General features: G+C 42.8%; 2 protein-coding genes across 3 annotated transcripts; both read right to left on the bottom strand.

Annotated features, from left to right (window-relative positions):
* Window positions 1–2172: 2172 nt before the first annotated feature.
* sirt7 (sirtuin 7) lies at window positions 2173–5209 on the bottom strand. 2 transcript variants are annotated; one of them, XM_079159729.1, is made up of 10 exons: window positions 5055–5209; window positions 4757–4894; window positions 4276–4380; window positions 4134–4204; window positions 3955–4027; window positions 3763–3861; window positions 3300–3536; window positions 3080–3160; window positions 2873–2979; window positions 2173–2560 (listed from the first exon to the last, which is right to left on the bottom strand). In XM_079159729.1, the coding sequence occupies exons 1-10, from the start codon at window positions 5157–5159 to the stop codon at window positions 2353–2355; spliced, it is 1224 nt and encodes a 407-aa protein (XP_079015855.1). In that variant the 5' UTR covers window positions 5160–5209; the 3' UTR covers window positions 2173–2352. The 2 variants fall into 2 exon arrangements, with proteins under 2 accessions (XP_079015855.1, XP_079015856.1); XM_079159730.1 differs by having other exon boundaries at window positions 2429–2613.
* A 141-nt stretch (window positions 5210–5350) lies between these two features.
* cp110 (centriolar coiled-coil protein 110) lies at window positions 5351–13512 on the bottom strand. Its single transcript, XM_079159572.1, has 8 exons — window positions 11141–13512; window positions 10730–10857; window positions 8291–8392; window positions 7794–7910; window positions 7600–7701; window positions 7326–7442; window positions 7008–7090; window positions 5351–6595 (listed from the first exon to the last, which is right to left on the bottom strand). The coding sequence occupies exons 1-8, from the start codon at window positions 13227–13229 to the stop codon at window positions 6436–6438; spliced, it is 2898 nt and encodes a 965-aa protein (XP_079015698.1). The 5' UTR covers window positions 13230–13512; the 3' UTR covers window positions 5351–6435.
* Window positions 13513–20304: the final 6792 nt, after the last annotated feature.

A 20304-nucleotide genomic window follows, 5' to 3' on the forward strand; every position in this document is an offset into this window, starting at 1 on the left:
TGTTTTTTTAATTGCATTACACAAAATAAAGAACTTTATCACAATATTCTAATTTTCTGAGACAGTCCTGTATACATATATAAACCAATGCAAATTAAACTAATCTTTAATGAACACATACCTTTTCGTTTTCCCCCTTTTTTCCTCCTCTGCAAGTTTTTCAGCCCTCTTAAACTTTAACGATAATCTATATCTGTATTTACAATGAAAGAAATGAATATTCTCTAGTGGAAAAAGAACAGCATGATTTACACACACACACACACACACACACACTCACCAGTTTTCAATCTCTTGGCCTGTTGTACAGATGATTTGTACGTTCTGTCACTGTGAGAAGAAATACTTGTTCACACACACACACACCTCTACGGTCACATGAATGCGCAAAGCAGGTCAGTTTTCAAGACACACCTCCTTATTTACACCTCTACGGGTCGCACAGATGTGTGATGACCATGTTAGGTTCTTTGTGATGCTGATTCGCAGGAACTTCAAACTGTTCACTTGCTCCTCCTCGTCTCCATTGATGTAAACAGGAGTGTGTCTTGGCCTCCCTTTTACTTTCTAAATTCAACAATCGGCTCTTAGGTTTTATGGACTCTGAGCACCACTGTGCAAAAATTGATTTCCTCTCTACATGAAGTCATATTGTTTTTTGTAATCCAGTTGATAAAGGTAGTGTCATCTGCAAACTTCACCTCACACAAGTGTGAAAACCACGTGTCTTTCATTTCAGAGATGTTTTTACAAATCACCCAGTCTATATTGTACATTGAAATCCCATTTTAATTGAATAGAAACAATGCCCGGCAAACCCATTACACTAGCACCACTCAAAAAAATAAAAATAAAAAGGGAACGTTAAGAGGAATACTGTAAAGTCAAATCTGTGTACTACAATAGTAATACTGATATTAATTCACTGGTTACAGCAAAGGGCCAGTACAGAAAAATTGCATATGATCCAGACACAAATGAGGAAACCTTTGTCTCACAAGTAAAGCATCTTTTTTTTTTTTTTTTTAGGAATTTAGTTTAAGGAATGCTGATCACCAGCTCATGGTTGCTACACCGGCCTTTAATAACTTCTGAAACCACACGGTACAGGAAGAGATTATTAATAACACTGGATTTACCTGAGACAAAATAATAAGTTCCTAACCGTAGTAACAGTAACTTAACACGACACAAACCAACAACTGATGATGATTTAAGTGAAGGAAAAAAGAAAATCATCTTTCCTTCTCATACTTTAGTAGACAAAGATATGACAGAAGCTGAGTCTCTGCATCTTCTGCATAAAAGTTAAGATAAAAATGTAAACAAATGCAACTTGGGTAAACCACGGTACAATAATAACTGTACTACTTAGCCTGCAAACCTGAGAGTGCACGACAGCAGATGTGAAGGTTGACTGAGTTCAGGAAATAATTTAAGTAAATCAAAATACTTTTAAAATAACACAAATAAGCCATGTTTAAAAAAAAAAGAAAGGTACATTCAACAAAGAGTTGTAAACGTCTGAAAACGACTACAAAAATATATATTTTACTATAAGTAATACATGTAGAAAGGGTTTCTCTTTAAATCTCTTCTCAGTAAAATCTGTGGCAGCATCAAAATAAAAAATAAATGTAAACAGCAAGTCACTTGTGTTTCACTGAAAGATATACAGTGAGCATTTATACAGTAACTTTCACTATAGACACCAGTATTTTAATCCATTCTAGCTTGTGCTCACACCAGCTGCATGCTGGACTTACTAGAACTTAACACTGTTGAAACCAAGAGTTTGTAGACATACTGACCATACAGAGGGTCAGCAGATAAAATGATCGTGCTGCAGGAGTGGCTTCAAAACCTTCTTTAGACTTTTGTCTGAGGAAACCTCACTGCCACTTTTTGGGCCTACAAGGTGTGAGAATCATTCATTTATTTTGTGTCACTTAAACTGGTCTTACCGTCTATGCTGGCTCTGTACTGGGATACTACCGAGCACTACTAACAGCATAACCAAAGCCACACACTTGATGTTGTATAAAATGTGTTCATGGTGCAAAGTACCATTTTCAAATGACAAATACTCAAACTTATGTTTCCCCACACACACACACACACACACACACACACACACACACACACACACACACACACACACACACACACACACACACACACACACACACACACACACACACACACACACACACACACACACACACACACACACACACACACACACACAATACCAATGCAGCCAAAAGACACAGCGGCACCCTAAAGTCCATCTCGTCCTCCTGATGGGATATGGACATACTTGACCACATCGAATGCGTCCGTAAAGTTTGATTATGCAGCTTTTTTCTTCTTTTTCCTTCCCTTGCCATAGCCTCGTCCAAACCAGCCGCCCTGCACAGCTGTGGCTTCTTCTGCCTGCTCTCCAGATCCAGGCAAGCAGACCTCCTGCCCATCAAGGGGAGCTATGACCTCACGGGTGTGGCTCTGGACCTCTTCCTGCAGCAGAGATGTGGCGAGACTGAAGACGGGGTCCTCCGCCCTGATGAGACCGAATGAAGGAAACCGAGCTTGGAGTCAAAGCGCTTTTATTTTCTGTGAGAGAGAGTGTATAGTGGGGATATTCCAAAATCCAAGTATTGTGTAAAAAGCATGAAAGGTACATTTGAAACTAGTGCCTGACCCGTTTTCCTTTTACTAGCATCTCTAAAAGAAGCCTTGCATGCGTGTATCCTTTGCTATGAGAACAGCCTATTTGAATGCTAATTCTGGTATGAATGTATAATTCATAATAATACTAATTGTGTGTATACTGGATATAATTACTTCATTAAAAAAAAAAAAAGGTCCTTACCGGTCATACCCAGGAATTTGAACGTTCAGCTCCTCCATAAGGAGGCTCATGACATCATCACACTTGCCATGAATTTTTAGCACAGCCAGGTCATCTTTTGGTGTCCACTAGAACAAAAGCACAACCACTTAAATCAGTAATACTTAATTAGTATCTTATTCAAATTCACTTGCATCTTATTCACCTTAAATGTCAAACTAAGTGTACCTGGAGGTTGACGATGTAGAGTTTGGGCCTTTTGCTTGCTGGTTTGTTCATGCACCACAGACAAGCGTATTTCTTCAACACCTGGACGAGTCAAATACAATTCATATAAAATATAACAATTCACACTTCAATAAAGTTATTTAAAAGGATATTCTTGAGGAAAACAAGACTGCGCCGTAACAAACTTTGTTTCAGATTAAACGCGGTTTATAAAACCTACTTTAAGACTGGAGCCTAAGCAGAGGATAACGTCCGCCATCTCTGCAGCGTCTGCAGCTCCCCTCCAGTTGAGAGGTTGCTCCAGGGTCCCACGCTCCCCGAAGTGCACTATGGTGTCCCTGAGTTCACCACTGCAGTGGCTGCACCTGCGGCCTGTCCCGTGGCGGTGCAGCGACGTCCGCTCCGTCACGTCAAACAAACGGACGTACTCCCTGACCGGGGAACAGGATGTACACACCTAGAGACGGGTGAACAGTTTTCCAGGACGGTGTAAAATCCAGAATCTCAGGAATGTGGTTTCATGGACAATTTCCATGTAACAGCATTGTGTTTATATGTGTAGGGATATCCTGATGAAGTCTTCTTTTAATATCTGGACTTTCCAGGAGGTGGGATTCTTGGGACAATGACTGTGTGTGAGTCTGTGGCTGAAACAATAACGGCTGTGGATGTGCGTGTCTCACCTCGATAAACATGTTTCCATGAAGCTCGGAGAGCGCATGTCTGGGTAGGCCGCTACGCACGTGAAGTCCATCACAGTTTTGAGAAACAACATGCTTTACCTTTTAAAAGACACACACACAAAAGTACAGTAAACCAGCTTGTGTGAACACCAATGGAACATCTACCAGTACGTTTATCTCGGGCTCACATACCAGCGTTTCCTTATGAAGCATTCTAATGCACATGTGCGTGAGGGTCGGCTCAGCTTTACTCAGGTCAGACGAACTGTTTGTAAAGAGAAACAAGTAAAATAATAGCAGTTGGGAGTTTTGGTTCACTTCAACAGGAAATGCAGCCCAAAACCAAGCAGGGCAGAGAGTACATATCCCACCTGATGGTCCGGCCCTTCTGCAGCTGTGTCCACACCCCATTGGGGCCCCTGTAGTCCGGGATAGAAGCGGCCTGAAAAGGAAAGACACCATGAGTCCTGTGAACGTTTTAAAAGGAAACTGTAGCTGTAGAGTTAGGCGTACCGTACTGATACCGGCTCCGGTGTAAACCACCAGATGTTTCGCTTGTTCAACTGCTACAGCCAGCTGCTTGACTTTACTTTTCATCTTATCCGCATCATCATACACCTGCAGATAACACAGGGGAAAAAACAGATGTTTTTAAGGTTAAAACCACACACACACACACACACACACACACACACACACACACACACACACACACACACACACACACACACACACACACACACACACACACACACACACACACACCTGTTCTTTTTCTGATCCTGATGTGTGCAATTCTCTCATTGACTGCCCTTGCTCACACATATATACAAAGAATGACATGATTACATCCCTGTCACAAGCTAGAAGCAACTGCTCCATTATCATTCAACCTCGAGGCCATGTTTTGTGGAGGGGGCAGTGTCATAATTATAGATACACCACCTAACCAGTTAGCTAAATACCCAGCAGTCATCGGGCGTGACAGTCTCACCTCCTCCTGCTTCCTCTTGAGCACATTCCTGCGGACTTGTCTCTTGCATTGCTCCTCCACAGTTTCTCTGTGCAGCAGCAACACGGCGGCCTCCTCCTCCGACCGCTCAGCCTCCGGTTTCTTCAGGACCCGTCCGACCTTCAGTTAACAGGAACCGAGAAAAAACCAAACCCTGATCAGACCCACCGGCTGTGAAACACCGAGTTAAGTACTAAGAGCTGCTCCTTAAACCAGCTAGCTTGGTACAGCCTGGCTAGCTGGAGAAACAGACTCCACGTGTGTTGTCGCCTCATCTCACCAGTCGGAAGAGCTTCCTCTCGCTCTCTCGTTGAAGTATTTTGGCCTTTTCCAACGCCTTCCTCTCCGTCCGCGAAGAAACAGCGGTATCTGCCTCCTCTTCCATCCTGCTTTGAGTCAGCTGAGAGATAGCTATGTATTCAAAACACTGCTCATTGCGCCGGAGACCAACGACAGCCGGGATGTTTGTCCGTGTAAAGAAGACACCCGGCGGGCAGCAGCGCCCTCTGCTGGTCGGAGTATATAACTGTTTTAAATTAAGTCTGGGCTTTCACAAACTTCAGAGCGACTTTCAAGAGTTAAGAAACATTTATTAGCAACAACATACAAATAAATAACATATAAAACAGGTCCAAAGTCTGTAAGAATAACAAATTGCAAAGTTGTACATGTTTACATGTCAAGACACTCGGAAAATCATCTCAGGCAACAGACTCGCAGTAACACTGAGATATATTAACGTTTCTGTAAAAGTGAGCACTTCCTCCTCCGTCCTTCAAAGAAATCAGTAAATGTCATATTAACAGAGTTAACATGTGCTAATACATCTGGAGATGGTCTGTTTTTGGAGGCAATGAACTCAATTTAAAGTCCATCCTCAGAGTAGAGATTTAACATCAGACACATGGAAGAACACCGGCAGCTGAACAGATAACTGATAATTAACAAAACCCTTTTCACAGGACACATTTTGAGGTGTGATTATTAACTTTAATCATGGCTGCGTTCCAGTAGGTATTTTGGTTCCCGAGTCTTGGTATTGTGCATGCTGGCTCATGGCCATGGCTTACTTCATGCTAACCACTTAAAACAAAGCACCGTCAATTTCTAAGCCCTGAACGCAGGTTGCATGTCTACAAGTTGTGTACAGTAAGCCGCTGAGCAATCCTTACTTAAAACATTGATATCCAAATAGTATGGAGCCACCATTAGTGTTATTCATTCAACCTTTCCCTGTCTTAACTCATGTTCATAATATCATAAATACAGCATCTTTCAGGTACACTGCACAGAGCTTTTTTATTTTGCCAGCTAAACGTTTGTCCCACTAACATTTGAACATTAGTGAACTGGTGAAAAACACTGGAAGCAGACTTGACCCGTTACTGACAGAGCAGCTGTGGTGATGTTTTATCCCAACCTGAGCGTCCACTCAGTGTGAAACCAGTCTGCAGTGGAAGAGTGGATCTGCCATCACTACATTATACCCTGGTTGTAGATTGTATTTCTTATCTAGTGTGCTTTTTACAAAGATATATATTCGTCAGCATCGCGTTGTGTCAAATCTGGATTTGGAAACTCTTAAATGAATACTTATACAATATTTAGGTACTCGCAAGAGACCTTATTAGGAGTCCTCACTGGGGCCAATTAGGAAAGTGTCATCGGGGTCTGGAGGAGTAAGTGCTCTTGGGGACCCTCTGAGGATTTGCTCTGAACTGTCCTCGCTTGGTTTCAGGCGGCTGCTCGGCAGAGAGTCCACTATTGTGTCCGGTCCTCGTCACAACTCCCGTGTGCCTTTCTGCTGCCTTTTTCTGGATGCTGCAGGGAAGAGAGTTTTAGCCACGGACAAAAATACTGCTCATTAAAAACAGCTTAGAGTGCAAGATTTGCATTTCGTTAAAAGATTTGAGCTGAATAGTGCTTTTTGCAAGCTGGCTGCAACATTACTGGAAACCTCTGAGACACGTTTGATCAAATAAAAAAAAGAATTAGCACAATCTACTTGTGTCACATCTACTGTGACTGCGGCATCCGGAGCACACGCTTATAGTACAAACTGTTAATCAGGTGCAGGAACTAATGTTTGAAGATAAAAGCATGTCTTCATCGGGGTAAAGAGTCTGCAGAGATTCCTTCATCCTGTATTGTGACTGTAGTAGAAGTAGCACATAAAAACACTTGAGCGACACAGACATCTAAAGAAAACAGAACTGATCCAGTGAAGACTCACATCATTCCTCTCTTACGCTCCAGTGACTTTTGTGTTGCAGTTGACAGAGAACTCTTTCCTCGGGGCTGGCCTGTGTGCCCACTCTAAACAAGTACACACACACACAAAAGCAAAAACACACACTAGATTAGTCTGACATGTATGTGTAGTGTTTAGTTTGGCCCAGAGGTGCACAATCACGTGATTTTGCACACACACACACACACACACACACACACACACACACACACACACACACACACACACACACACACACACACACACACACACACACACACACACACACACACACACACACACACCATGTGAAAAGGTTACCTGTCGTCTGAGCTCTCTCTCCTTGGCCAGCTCTCTGTCCCAGCTGATCAGCTGCATCCTCTCTCCGGCTGACAGGCTGAAGAAGATGTCGTGGACCTCGTAACGCGCAGCGCGCAGCTAGACGGGGAAACAATTACAGAGCAGACGATGGCTTGAATGAAACGAGTGTAATTATAGTATCTGTTGTGCTAAGTGCAAATGGAGGGAATAATTGCTCATTTGGAGAAGAGGAGAAAGGTTAACAGATGTTTACAACACGCGTTTGCTTTAATACCTGCAGAGTGACTCTCTCCTGCAATAAAAGATCCTGTCTGCTAGAAAACTCCCCTCTGCCAGGGCTCTGCTGCTGGAGGGCCAGCAGGAACTGATGTGTGTCCTAGATGCCCAAAACACACACAGTTGGTATTTGTATACACACTGTTTTTGTTCATGCTATGAGACAGAGATGACACTGCCATCTCTACTCACCCTGGTGGTGCGCACCAGCTGTGCCACTCTCTCAGTCTTCAGCAGCCTGCGAGCCAGGAAGCCTTTCACAGCTGCTGACAGCAGGGGGCGGTAGTGCTCCGAGAGCGGGCTGGAGGGCTGAGGAAGAGGAGGAAGAGCAGAGAACGAGCACGAGAGGGGTGAATAATGAAGACCAGAGGGGAACTGAGAGGAGAATGCTAATTCCATCAATGACAACCAATTAATTTCCCACGCAGATTCTCAAGGTCTTTTGGTTGGCATCTGTTTAGCCCATCAACGCAAGTGGCTCATTGTAATTGGGAATAATAAGCAGAATAATAATGTCGCACTTGTTGATTCTAAAGACGTTGCATTAAAGGGGCATGTTTGTTGAACGACTTAAGTCTAACTGAAGCTGAGCTGCTGTACGTGAACACATATGAGAGGGCAATAACAGACGAGAGGGGTTACTGATAAGGATTAAGACATCAAGGAGTCAACAAATGTGATATTGATACCTGAGAGAGGGCAGAAAAGGTCAACGTGTCCCCAAGATGTGAGCTTGACATGGAGCAAGGAAAGGACACGCTCTGGAGGCGGCGGTAACGCACTGCCGATGCCTGAGAGAGAGAGAGACAGAGAGACAGACAGGAGAAAGATAGATGAGAGTGGAGGAACAGGGGGAGAAGTGCATGTGTGTGTGTTTAGGCACGCATGCATTTGGGAGCAGGCAAGGTTGGAAAATATTGAATTGGAAAGGACAGCAAATGAGACAGGAGGAAGAAATTAATTGGGGGTAGAGAGAAAGAGACAGAAGGGGAGAGATGGGGAACAGAGGCGAGAGGGATGGGATGAGATGAGGAGGAGGAGGAGAGAGGGATGACGGGGATGATGAGACAGGAGAGATGGAGGAAATGAATACAGCCAGAGAGTAAAAACGACGTGAGAGGAGGTATGAGACAAAACAAAGAGGGGGATGTGAGGAGACGGGTAAAAAGAGAAGGGGAAGGGACCATTAGCGGTGGCACTCAACGGGACGATCTGGCACTTAACCACAGACGCTCATGAATTAAACAAATTATCCGTCCCCTTTCTGTGTCAATTCCCTCGGCCCCGTCCTCCCTCCAGCCAGCTCGCTCTCTCGTCACATCACAAATGACGGAAGGACAGAGGGGAGTCGAAAATGAAGTCTTTTTTGTATTAAAGAGTTATGTTAATTATATTGTTGTTAAGGATACATAAATGAAACAGAGTCTGTGATTAATAGGGCAAGGACACTGGCCAAGAACAAATACAGACACAAGCTGCAGAAACAAGAACTGGCTGCCAGGGAACAGCAGGCGTCCTTGAAGTCTTGCGCACGCGCACGCGCGCGCACGCGCGCGCACACGCGCGCGCACGCGCACACACACGCACACACACACACACACACACACACACACACACACACACACACACACACACACACACACACACACACACACACACACACACACACACACACACACACACACACACACACACACACACACACACACACACACACGACCATGCCAGCTCGCCTCTTAGGGATGTAATGAAACATTTATGGAAGAATCCCTGTGTGTGTTTTTTTTACTGGGGAGAGTCTGAAGGTCTCTTGTAATGAGCAGATTTCTGTAGTCTGCCCACGACCCCGGTCTCCAGAAGCACGCTCTAACAGGTAGGGCGACAGCGTGTGTGTGTGTGTGTGTGTGTGTGTGTCCACATATGGAGCAGTGCCAGAGCCTTTCAAGGGTCTGCTTCTAGTTTCTAAAGAGCATTTAGGGTCAATGTTATATCACAGCTTAGTGAATCGGTTAGCCTATTCTCTTTTATTTTAAATGTATTTCTCATAGGTGACTTTGGGAGTCAAAAGCCTTTATAAAGTAAACTACGGTTGCCTTTACAGGAATGATGCGGTGCTAGATCTGTACAGCAATAGGTGATGCAATTGAATGCAAGAAGCGGGCCAATGGGATGGAGGAAGTATCGATATGACTGCGTCTGGTCGTTAGAAACATGTCGTTCCAGGGTTTCTCTCTTGTGGTTTCTGAAGGGTACAGCCGGCAATATTCTATATTTTTCTTGCTGTGAACGAATCCCACGGGGCTCCCCTGTAGCTCAGGGATTAAGACGGCTATCGTGAACCGCAACGTCTTCAATTCAACGTCAGCTGGAGGCCTTTGTTGCATCTCTCTCTCTCTCATTTCCCATCATCTCTCTCCACACAACACTCACAGCTGTAAGCTTTGTTATCTTTAGCAAACGTTACACAAACAAAAGTACATAGTGTACTTGGTGTGGACTATTTTCAGTGTTTCTCTAGTGTTTATCAAATGAAATTTAAGACTTTTTAATACCAAATAGAATGCAATTAACTTTTTCATGGTCACACTGATCAAAGAACGTCACCAGTGAGGACAATTCGGCCAACAATCACTCATTAAGTATACAAATGTGACATCTAGATCACACTTTCAAGTTATATAACAATTATTCTTAGTACTATAATTAATCAATTAGCCTCCTTCATGCACAATCCACTGTCACACAAGTCCCACTTACAGCCTACAGGCCGCATCACATACAGAACAATATAATATTCTTACCTATAATATGTTACCGTCTACTGCACACAAGAAAATATTAAAAACTTGTAATTTTAAACTTCTCGACCTACAGATTTGGTGCACTAGTAAGTATTTTTGGCAGCAAGCTGGTGTATGTGGGATTGACTAGTTTGAGAGTGACAAGACTGGAGGAACAGCCCAGATCTATATCAGCTAGATAAGCTATATGACGCTCAACCGGCAAAACCATGAAGTGTTTTACCACCAACAGAGCATTCTTGCTGCATATTCGCTTTGTGACAGAAGAGAAACGGGCGCCATGTTTGAACCAGTAAAGTGTCGTATTCTAAAGTACTTCTGCTTCACCTGCAGCAGCTCTTCTTCTTGTCTCCTGTGCTCATCCTGCAGGGCTCTGACCTGAGCGGCGTGGGCCTGTTTCAGTTCCTGCTGCTTGTCTCCTCGACTGCCGCGGCCTTCGTACCGCGGCACGGCAGCTGACGGCAACAGACGGAATGTGTGAATAAAAACAAAAGAAAAATCTGGACAAATACAGCAGCACGTCCGTGTCTTTGAGGGCAAGGCTTATGCTGGGTTCTGATCCGATTTATTTTCTATTCATTTATTTATATCGATTTCATCTTTTCTATTGTTTTCTCATATAACAGAGCGACACAAAGCACACTTAAGGCCTACAACAAAGAACATACAAATGGACTTTTAGCTGCCAATATAGTATCAGTAATTATTAGTCCAGATTCCATTGTCTTGTGGTCTTACCTCTGGGAGTGCTGGAGTTGGGTCTGACCACAAAGCCTGCTCCCCTGCCGGGATCTGAACTCCCGTCCCGAGTCTCCTCCGTCATGTGCATGAGCAGCCTCCGTTTCACCCTGGACGCCCCGCCCTGACCCTCCCCGCCGCTCTCTGGTGTCAGATGTTTCTCCTGGACAAGATGACCTTTTGAGCCCGCGTCGGAGCCCGACCCGTCGCGGAGCCACAGGCCCGACGGTGCGTCCACGTCATACGACTGGTTGAGAGACGGCGACTGGGTGGAGTCGTGACCGTCTCCAGCCGTCTCGCTCCTACTCTCTGCCGGACGGTTACTGGTATCCGTAAGCACCGAGACGTTACGCGAGGCCGCGGTTGCGGGCGGAACCCTTCTGAACACATCAGGAATTCGCAGCCGCTGTGTTACAGAGAGGATGCATTTAGCTGAAGGCTTTCTACTGCCGCCATGCTGTCCATCAGTCTTTGTAAGTCCTTCTTTACATCTCTTCTCCTTTCCTCTCTCTGTAGCTACGGTTTTGACTAGCCTGAGCTCGCTGACGTTAACCGCCTCGTTTTCGTTGACCTGCACTATGAGAGGAACATCGTCTGTGTCACAACGGCTCAGGTCAGCTCCTGCATCTTCCTGCATTTTAGTGAAATTGTCAAATGATCGTCTTCCCGGCCACTCTCCGTACCTTTGGTCTTGCTCGGCATCCTTGCTATCATCATGATCATCATCATCATCACGTTGACGCGAGTGCTTGATGTCTTTCGAACTTAACTCTCTTTGAGTGTTGCTCTCAGTTTGGTCGTGATTCACCAAGTTTTCTGTCAGTGTGGACTCCAGATCCGAGATCAGTACTTTTAGACTGAACAGGTTGGACTCGAGCTGATCTATGTGCTGTGAATTCTTGGCTGAAAGACTTGTAACATCACCTTCAACCCTGAGATTCACAGCGGGAGGAACTGCGGCTGGACTGCCGTTACGCGCCAGGTTCACTTCTTCAACCATGTGGTCTTCAATCAAACCAGTCTCGACGAAAACCTCCTTCCAGGTCTCGGCCCCATCAAGAGATTCTCCATCTTGGATACTGCCTTTGCTCTTGCAGTGCACAGGACTCCTACAGAAATTGGGGGCCGGGATACTGTGATATTTCCCTACACCGTTATAAAAAGCTGCGGGACAGGTGGTCAAGTAAAAGGCTTCCTGAACAGGCGAGGTCTCGGACCATGTGGGCTGTCGCAGGAGGACGGTGCTAAAATGTTTGGGCTCGGTTATGACCTCTTGTGAAATGTTCAGTTTATTATTTTTGAAGATTGTTTCCTCCCCAACAGTTTCCTTCGTATGTCCATCTCCGGTTAAATGTGTGCTTTCAGATTTAAAGTTGGACTTTTCATCGAAAAACTCACTCTCAATCGTCCTCTCATTTTTCCAAGATCTCTTTGCCGACGTTTCCTCCGACGGGATAAAAGTGCCTTTCCTCTCTGGAGTTTTCCTCCCGTCCGTGGTCACGGTGCTATTATAAGGGAACTCGTCATTCTCCTTATCAGAGAGGCTCTGCTCCTCCGCCCTCGTCTGTTCTTGGGTCCTCTCCTGAATTCTAGTGTTCTTGGCGTGGTTCCTAAGCATCCACTGGCACCGCCGATACTCCTGAGATTTCTTCAGCAAGGCCTGGAGGCTCAGACGATAAGGCTCCTCCGATGGCGTCGTTTCGTCGACACGGTTGTCTGCTGGCTCGGATTCTGTGGAGTCGTGCTGAATATTTAACTCTGCTGTTGGACTGTGATGAGTGCTTAACGTCTGTGATAACTCTAGATTGTCTGTAAGGCCGCTGTTTTCTGATGATGAGACTGGGCCCTCAATTGTGTCCACATAGTGATCTTTTTCAACGTCGAGTACTGTACTAAAGAGAAGGTCATCTCCACCCTCTGTGCTCTCAGATTTGTCGACTGGTGAAGGCTCACATATGACTGAATCCTCCTGGAGCACGGTGCAACAAATGTCCTTTACAACTATTGAGTTATTACAGAAGGATGACTCCAGACCACTCCTTTCCAATTCCTCTCCATCTATGGGCGGGTAGTTAATAATATCCGGCATCTTGGCGATTGTGTTTGAGGTGTTGTGAAGGAAAAAGCCCCCCATACTATTATTATTATTATTATAATAATAAGCTTCCTCTGAGGAGTCAAAGCCAGAGCTCCCTCTCTCTGCATCGATCCTTCCAGAGACACCGGTGGTGTTGTCAACATTCTCGTAGGTCACATAACCAGAAGATGGTGACTGGTGGATTGGCTGTGATCCCGGCTGGCTGTGATGTTGCTCAATAAGGCATCCTTCCTGGTCACTTTGCTGAGGTGTCACTGAGGCAAAGAAGGCACTACATGTAGTCGATGTCAACGGATGAAGAGAAACACCATCCTTTTCTTTCCTTCCGGGTGGTGGTGAGAGCAAAAGACTACCGCTTGTTCCTAAGAACAGATTTCTCTGTGACACGGCTCCACCGATGGTGTTACGGGAATATGAAGATGTTGTGTTACCCTCAGACTCTTGAAGCAACTCTTCTAGTGTTGGCGTCTTCCTCAGCTGCAATTCACAAGAGGAAACAATTAGGCCTATAGTCACAATAATTACTATATCAACTTATCGGACGTGATCTTCATCATTTTTGTTATTCAAAGAAACAGCGTGTGTTTGTATAGAATTAAGTAGTCTAAGTTGACTTAAGGGAAACACAAATACATGAACAAGAAGATAGCTGAAAAGTCAGGACTTCTATTACCTGAACGCTGTGTAGGATAGTTTGAACGTAGGCCATTCTTGAATCATCCTTTAACTTTGTGTGGACAGCAGCTCTCTGCGCTGCCTCTCTGTGTTGCTGCATCTCCTCTCTCTGCTTCCCTGAGAGCTGTTATCATCAGAAAGCAGACACGAGGTGTCACGCATGTTGAATAACAGGGTTGGCGCTCATGATTATTTTCCTCATCGATCATGCTGTTCTTTATTCTTTTAGATTAACCAGTTACTTGTTTGGTCTAAATGTCTAGATATAGTGAAAACTGTCCTTCACAAATCTCCAGAACCTCCCTTTAAGGCGATAGCTTGTATTGTCCAACCATCACTTAAAAACCCAAATAACACTTTAGTAACTTTACACTGATATAGACAATAGAATATACATCTGACAAGCTGGACAAACTTGTAGCATTTTGCTGTATAACTTTTATGAATAATTAAAAACAGAGGAAGAATAAGAACTTCTAATTGTGTCAGCAAATCCACGTGACAGCACAGTAAGTCACTGGTAGTCTTATCGAACATTCAAAGAGACAACGTGATACTGTTCAGGCTTCAACAGTGTAGTTAGTGCGTCTCTGCATCTTGGTAGCTAATATTAAAACCAACAATCATGTTTATTTCAACAGAAACATCGTCAGACTGAAGTCCTACCAGAGGAGGAAGGATGGGTCGTCCATAGAAGCGGATCAGAGAAGAGGCAGCTCGAGGTTTGTTGTGTTCCTCCTCACTTCTCCTCAGATGGGAGAGGCGATGCTGCACAAACTGGTCGTAGTCCTCCATCAAGTGGCATCAGGGTGGGGTCGGTAGTCGACAGTTAAAGGACAGACTAACTTTAATATATTGACGATATCTTGATTGATTGAGTTTTGCTAACGTTAGCTGTTGAGCTGCTAGCTAGCTAACGGTTTAGCGGTGTGGTTACTAGCGTTTAATAACGAAATACAATAACTATGTAAGTCTAGCTAAAGAAGAGAAAAGAAGCAAAAGTAGAGCCGCTCTCCAGTGTTACTTATGGATAAAATGGAAACAAAATAAAGTCTAGCGAGCTACCAAACAAAACAATATCCACCAGGATGGATCTGTGTTTACATATTTACCCGCCTCTCCTCGCGCAGCAACACACAAGTGACAGTTTGGAAACCTGTGAAAACCCGGAGTGGATCCACAGCACAGATATGGACATACCAGATTAAACAACGAATATAACAATAAAACAACAACACACAACTTCAATTCACAAACAACCAATTCAAAATCAACCGAACAAATCAAAACATCTTTCTATGTTTCAACCATATTGCGGAGAAGCTTGTCTTGATACTGATTAAACTGGCTCCGCGCTCCATGTTTTCACAGGAGCCAGAGCTGGTGAAGCCGAAGGGAGCCGGTGATAACTTCACACTGCCACCTATAGACGTGAATGGCTAAACACGCGCGTGAGGCCTTTATAAGACAACACTGAAGATTTAAAAAAAGTATAGTTCAAATTGTGCAATATATTTCAGCCTCGAGTTATGGCCGATTGGCAATCCACAAATTGAGTGCTAAAATAATGAATTATTAATTATTTGAAATATGTACATTCCATGTTCTCTTAATCCTTTAAACAATTATTCCCTCTCAAAATGATTTATTATTGTCATACTGTCATTCATCAGTGTTTGTTTAAAATCAGAGAAAGTTAGTGTGTCCAAATAGCAGACCATTTGAAGTCTTCACAGCAGAAAAAGTGCAGGTGATCCACAAGCTACTGCAATGCAATGCAGCAATTCATATTATTATCACACGTGGGTTTGACAAATCAAAATGTCTGCTGTGAAAAGACACATTTATAAAGATGAATATGTAGGCTACTGTATAGTTTAAATCTCAAATAAATAGATTACACACAAAGTTTTCTGTATATTATGTTTTTAAAAAAATGTTAAATACAACAGCAGGACGGACTTGAAGATTAAGTTTAAAAGCCTGTCAGTTCAATTATATTAATTCTTTATATTTTCATTTATAGGAATGAGGACACTTTTTGTCAAAAAAACTTAATCGAATGTTTCTGATTAAACTCTGTAAGAATTAACTGAGGAAGTTTATCCATCCCGTGTATCCTGATTTAGTGAACAAGACACATGTGCAACATCAACAACACGGTATATTTGCATTGCACAGATTTCTTTCATGAAAAACAGAAAGAAATACCATAATATGGCCATGAATAATAATATAATAAACATCTATGTATGTTAAAATGATAGCTGTTATATTCCAATTACCAAAGACACACAAAAGCTGTTCCATTTCAAAACATGTTTATTGGTCATATACAAAATAAAGTAAGCTGTTTATCAACAAACATACAGTATATACATCAATAAATTAAAAGATGCATCAGACCGATGATGAAACAGTTAATTCCATGATTACCAATACCTTGTCATCATCACTTACGTATCTACAAATTGCCAAAAAAAAGTACAATAATTTAGTTGAAGATAAATACTTACAAAGACTGTCACATTTTAAGTGTTTACCCATATAAAGTACTGTCGTAGAATAATTTATTACACCCCATACAGAAATATTACAAAACACAGAATTTCCCATTACAAGGGCTCACTACTTTTCTACACCTTTAAACTGATACTTTAAGAACACAAACGTATACCAGTGTCTACTGGTAAGCTGGCCAAATGCTTACCAGTAGACACATGTGGTTTGATAGGGGAAACAAATGTTACCTCGGGTAAAATCAGAGAGGGAGACTGTTACAACAAGAAGATAAAAAATAAGTGAATATGATGATGTGATACCTAAACTCTAAGAATTGTATGTTAGAGGCTGTGCAACTGATAAGGGCCGGGGCAGCAGAGAGCGCAAGAGAGAGGAAGGGGGTACTGAACAAACATTATTGATGAAAACACCAAACAAACGATCAAAGGAATCCTTGGTTCATTTACTCTCATCGATCGGCTTTGGAGGTGGGTGAAAGGGCTTTTAGAGTCTTGTGGCGTGATTCACTAGACAAGAAAAAAACCAAATGACTACATTGGCCAAGCAGCAAGATAAGAAGTTAATGATTTGCATCTTCTAGAAGAATTGGATGTTTTTGAAGAAGAGCTTGGCAGCCTGCTGAGTTAACTCTCTGACACTTTGTAGAAAGGGGATGGGATAAGCGGAGGGGGAAAGAGTTTTATCAGATGTGTCTCCACCACTCGCTTCTGCCTCTAAAATATTTATAGATGTGGTTTAAGAGCTGTTGCTTGGGTTTGAGAAGAGATGTCTCTTCATAAGGAGGTCATGGCCCCTGTACAGGCAGCGGAAAAATAAGGTCAGCGTGTCTTCCCAGCTCATAAACTCTGTTATGAAAAACCACCAAGCTGCCCTGTCTGATAACCGCTGATGATCACCAGTGGTCAGCCGATCATGTCTGCAGAGTGAAAATCAGGAAGAAACCTCTGCAATGTATCACCTCAACACCCTGACGAAGACAAAAATAATAATCGTCTTCAGTTTGACTGCTACTTTGCCTTGTTCTCAAGTGGAATTGATTTAATGTTTTCACAGTTAATAGTTAAGTGACAATGATAAGCCAGATTTAAAACAGAGACCAACCGGAGCGGGCATTTATAACCAAGAATAAACTGCTAAACACTCTGAATATAAGGTCTTTAACCTTGTCACATCACACAAGTACCTGCAAATATAAAACAAGACAACTTGACTGCTGATGTGTGGCAGGAGTTCTAATTTTGCCCTTCCACAGTTTGTATAATTGGAAATGTCTATTAAACAGCAGCCACCATGTTGACACATTTATGCTTACATAGTACACATCCATTTGAAACAAGAAGAGCGTAGACATACAGGCTGGGTGGAAACATACTGTTTGACAGTGGCACATACAGTACGTACACTTTAACAAGCACTGGAAAGGTTCATATTTTTGCTTCAACTTGACACAACCGATGCTTAGTTGTGTTTCTTCCTATTTCACATACCACCACGACCACACACACACACACACACACGCACACACACCACACAAGACCTGCCAGCAAAAAACACCATCCAACAAGCAAATGGAAATACAGACATGAAGCAACAAACACAAATCCAGTAGATAAACAAAAAATAGCAATTCTGACCATAAAAACAGGACACATTAAAAAGAAAGCACAGAGCACACATCTACTGTGTGTGATACCTATATCTGCTAGCTGAATACCGTGGAGTTTATTCCTGTGCTGTGACATGATAGACGTGATACCATTTCACGGTAGACTGAACCCGCAAACCAGTGTTAAGATTATGGAGAAATCACATTCTGAAATCTCAAACCCATTTCCCTTCCGATGCCTTTGTTCACCTGTTTGATATTGTATGAATGTAGGGTGCAGATATACAGACACACCTCGCTACTCTTAATAACTGCACAGCAGTAGGCTAGTTAACCCTTTTGTCTTCACAGTGGAAAAGAAGTGGTTTCAGGTAAAAGGCTGCATGTATGTAGGCTACCGTTAATTATATTTCGATAAATGACAAGGTCTCCGTTGGTTTAAAAAAACAATTTGAGGCAATTGTACTTTGTGAAGTAAACCTAACTCTTTGAACAGACAAACCATTAAATAGCATAATCATTGTTTTCACTTCATAAAACACCAAATACATTACCAAATTAGTTTCACTTCCCTGACACCTACAGAACAATCCAAAAACAAACAAAACAGGAACATTGTATATACAGAACTATATAAAATATACACAGCAAAAACAAGTATTTTTTTTATCACACACTACAAAAATAACGTACTGAAGGAGTAGGGGTGATGCAGCCATTGTTGAGTTTCACATCTCTGATAGCTTGCCAGATGAATACACAATGGCGTGAAGCTTGTGAGGTTAACCATTACACTTCCTCCTCTCATCTGCCATTCTGTCGACAATAACGAGCTTTCAACACCGCAAGGACCAAAACAAAACCACAGGGACATGTTCAGAAAAAAAAAAAGAAGCAGAAAATGGGTCTGCCAAAGTGAACTTAAAATGTACAAATCGTGAGTGCAGATCACGAGCAGAGAAACACCCGATCTGACACGTCTACAGTGCTGGAGCTGAATGATGGGACCGCGAGGACAAAGATCTTATGATTAGAGAAAGAGTGCAGTTACCCACAGTGACATCACCCGCTTTGGCCTGAAATCAAACAAGGATCAAAGTCATATCCATGAAATAGTGAACGTCATAGTTACCTCGTCACATACCGACACAGCACACCACACGCTAGTTCACGGTTACACACACGTGCCTAGTCACTAGAGTTAAAACAAAGCTATTCAGTAGTTAAGCCACTTTTGGTACAATTGCAAAATAGAGAGATACGGTATATCAAACAGATTTTTGTTATACCTTTTTTTTTACAGGTCGTTACAAACAATGCAAAGATAATTGTCTTTATAAAATTCCAGACTCTACCATACATAGACACAGATTCTTGGAGTATAGAACACCACGTAAGACTACTTTTATGGTAAAACTCGTGTGAAATGACGTCCCAATTGTGTGACTGGAAATTCAGAGACATATCTTCGCCGGCTGACTGCATTGTCAGAAATCCCCCCTTGTACTTGCAAAGTGAGCTTTTGTGGTTAAAAGCAAGATGGCTGCAACACAAACCTCTTTGATTTGAGGCCAGAATGTTGCTGTAGGTGTAATAACCTAGATGTCTGAGTCAGAAGACATTCAAACTCATAAAGATGCAAACCAAGTAATTAACATAAAACAGATGTACGGACTCCTACTCAAAATAGAACATTAAGCAAAAAGCATCTCCTGTGCAAGAAAATGGAGCTGTTTTGCAGACACTTCTGTTTTTTTTCTTTTCTTTAAGTAAATGAACTGCCAGTCACACAAATGGGTGTTCATCACATAATTAATCCTGCTACTACACAGCTCATACAACAACGCACGGTTAAATGCTGTCACAACCTGATTCCTGATTGGTCAGTGTTTCACATTAAGCACAGGAATAAGCAAACACCTGCACCGAGTCTCCACCGTCATTCCACAATTCATGTCCTCTTGCCTTCTTCTTGATGCTTATCAGTAGGCCACCAAGGCACTTGCCCTTCCAATTATTACTTGAATATACTTTTGAGAGGAGCTCAAATGTTTCAAATGGCCATTTCCCTGAAAAATCCTACAAACTTAGATAAGGTCAGTGGCTTCCAGTAATTATTATCCACTTTTCTCTATAGTATGTTTTCTTTGTTTTTTTTTGGCTAAATATCAATTGCCTGATACCCCCCTCTTTCTGTTAGATCCAGGAAGTGCTATGTGTAACGAAGGGAACCAGTTGGAATCGGAAAAAATGTAAATGACA

This window comes from Pholis gunnellus, assembly GCF_910591455.1.
Source record: "Pholis gunnellus genome assembly, chromosome: 5".
Classification (NCBI taxonomy): domain Eukaryota; kingdom Metazoa; phylum Chordata; class Actinopteri; order Perciformes; family Pholidae; genus Pholis; species Pholis gunnellus.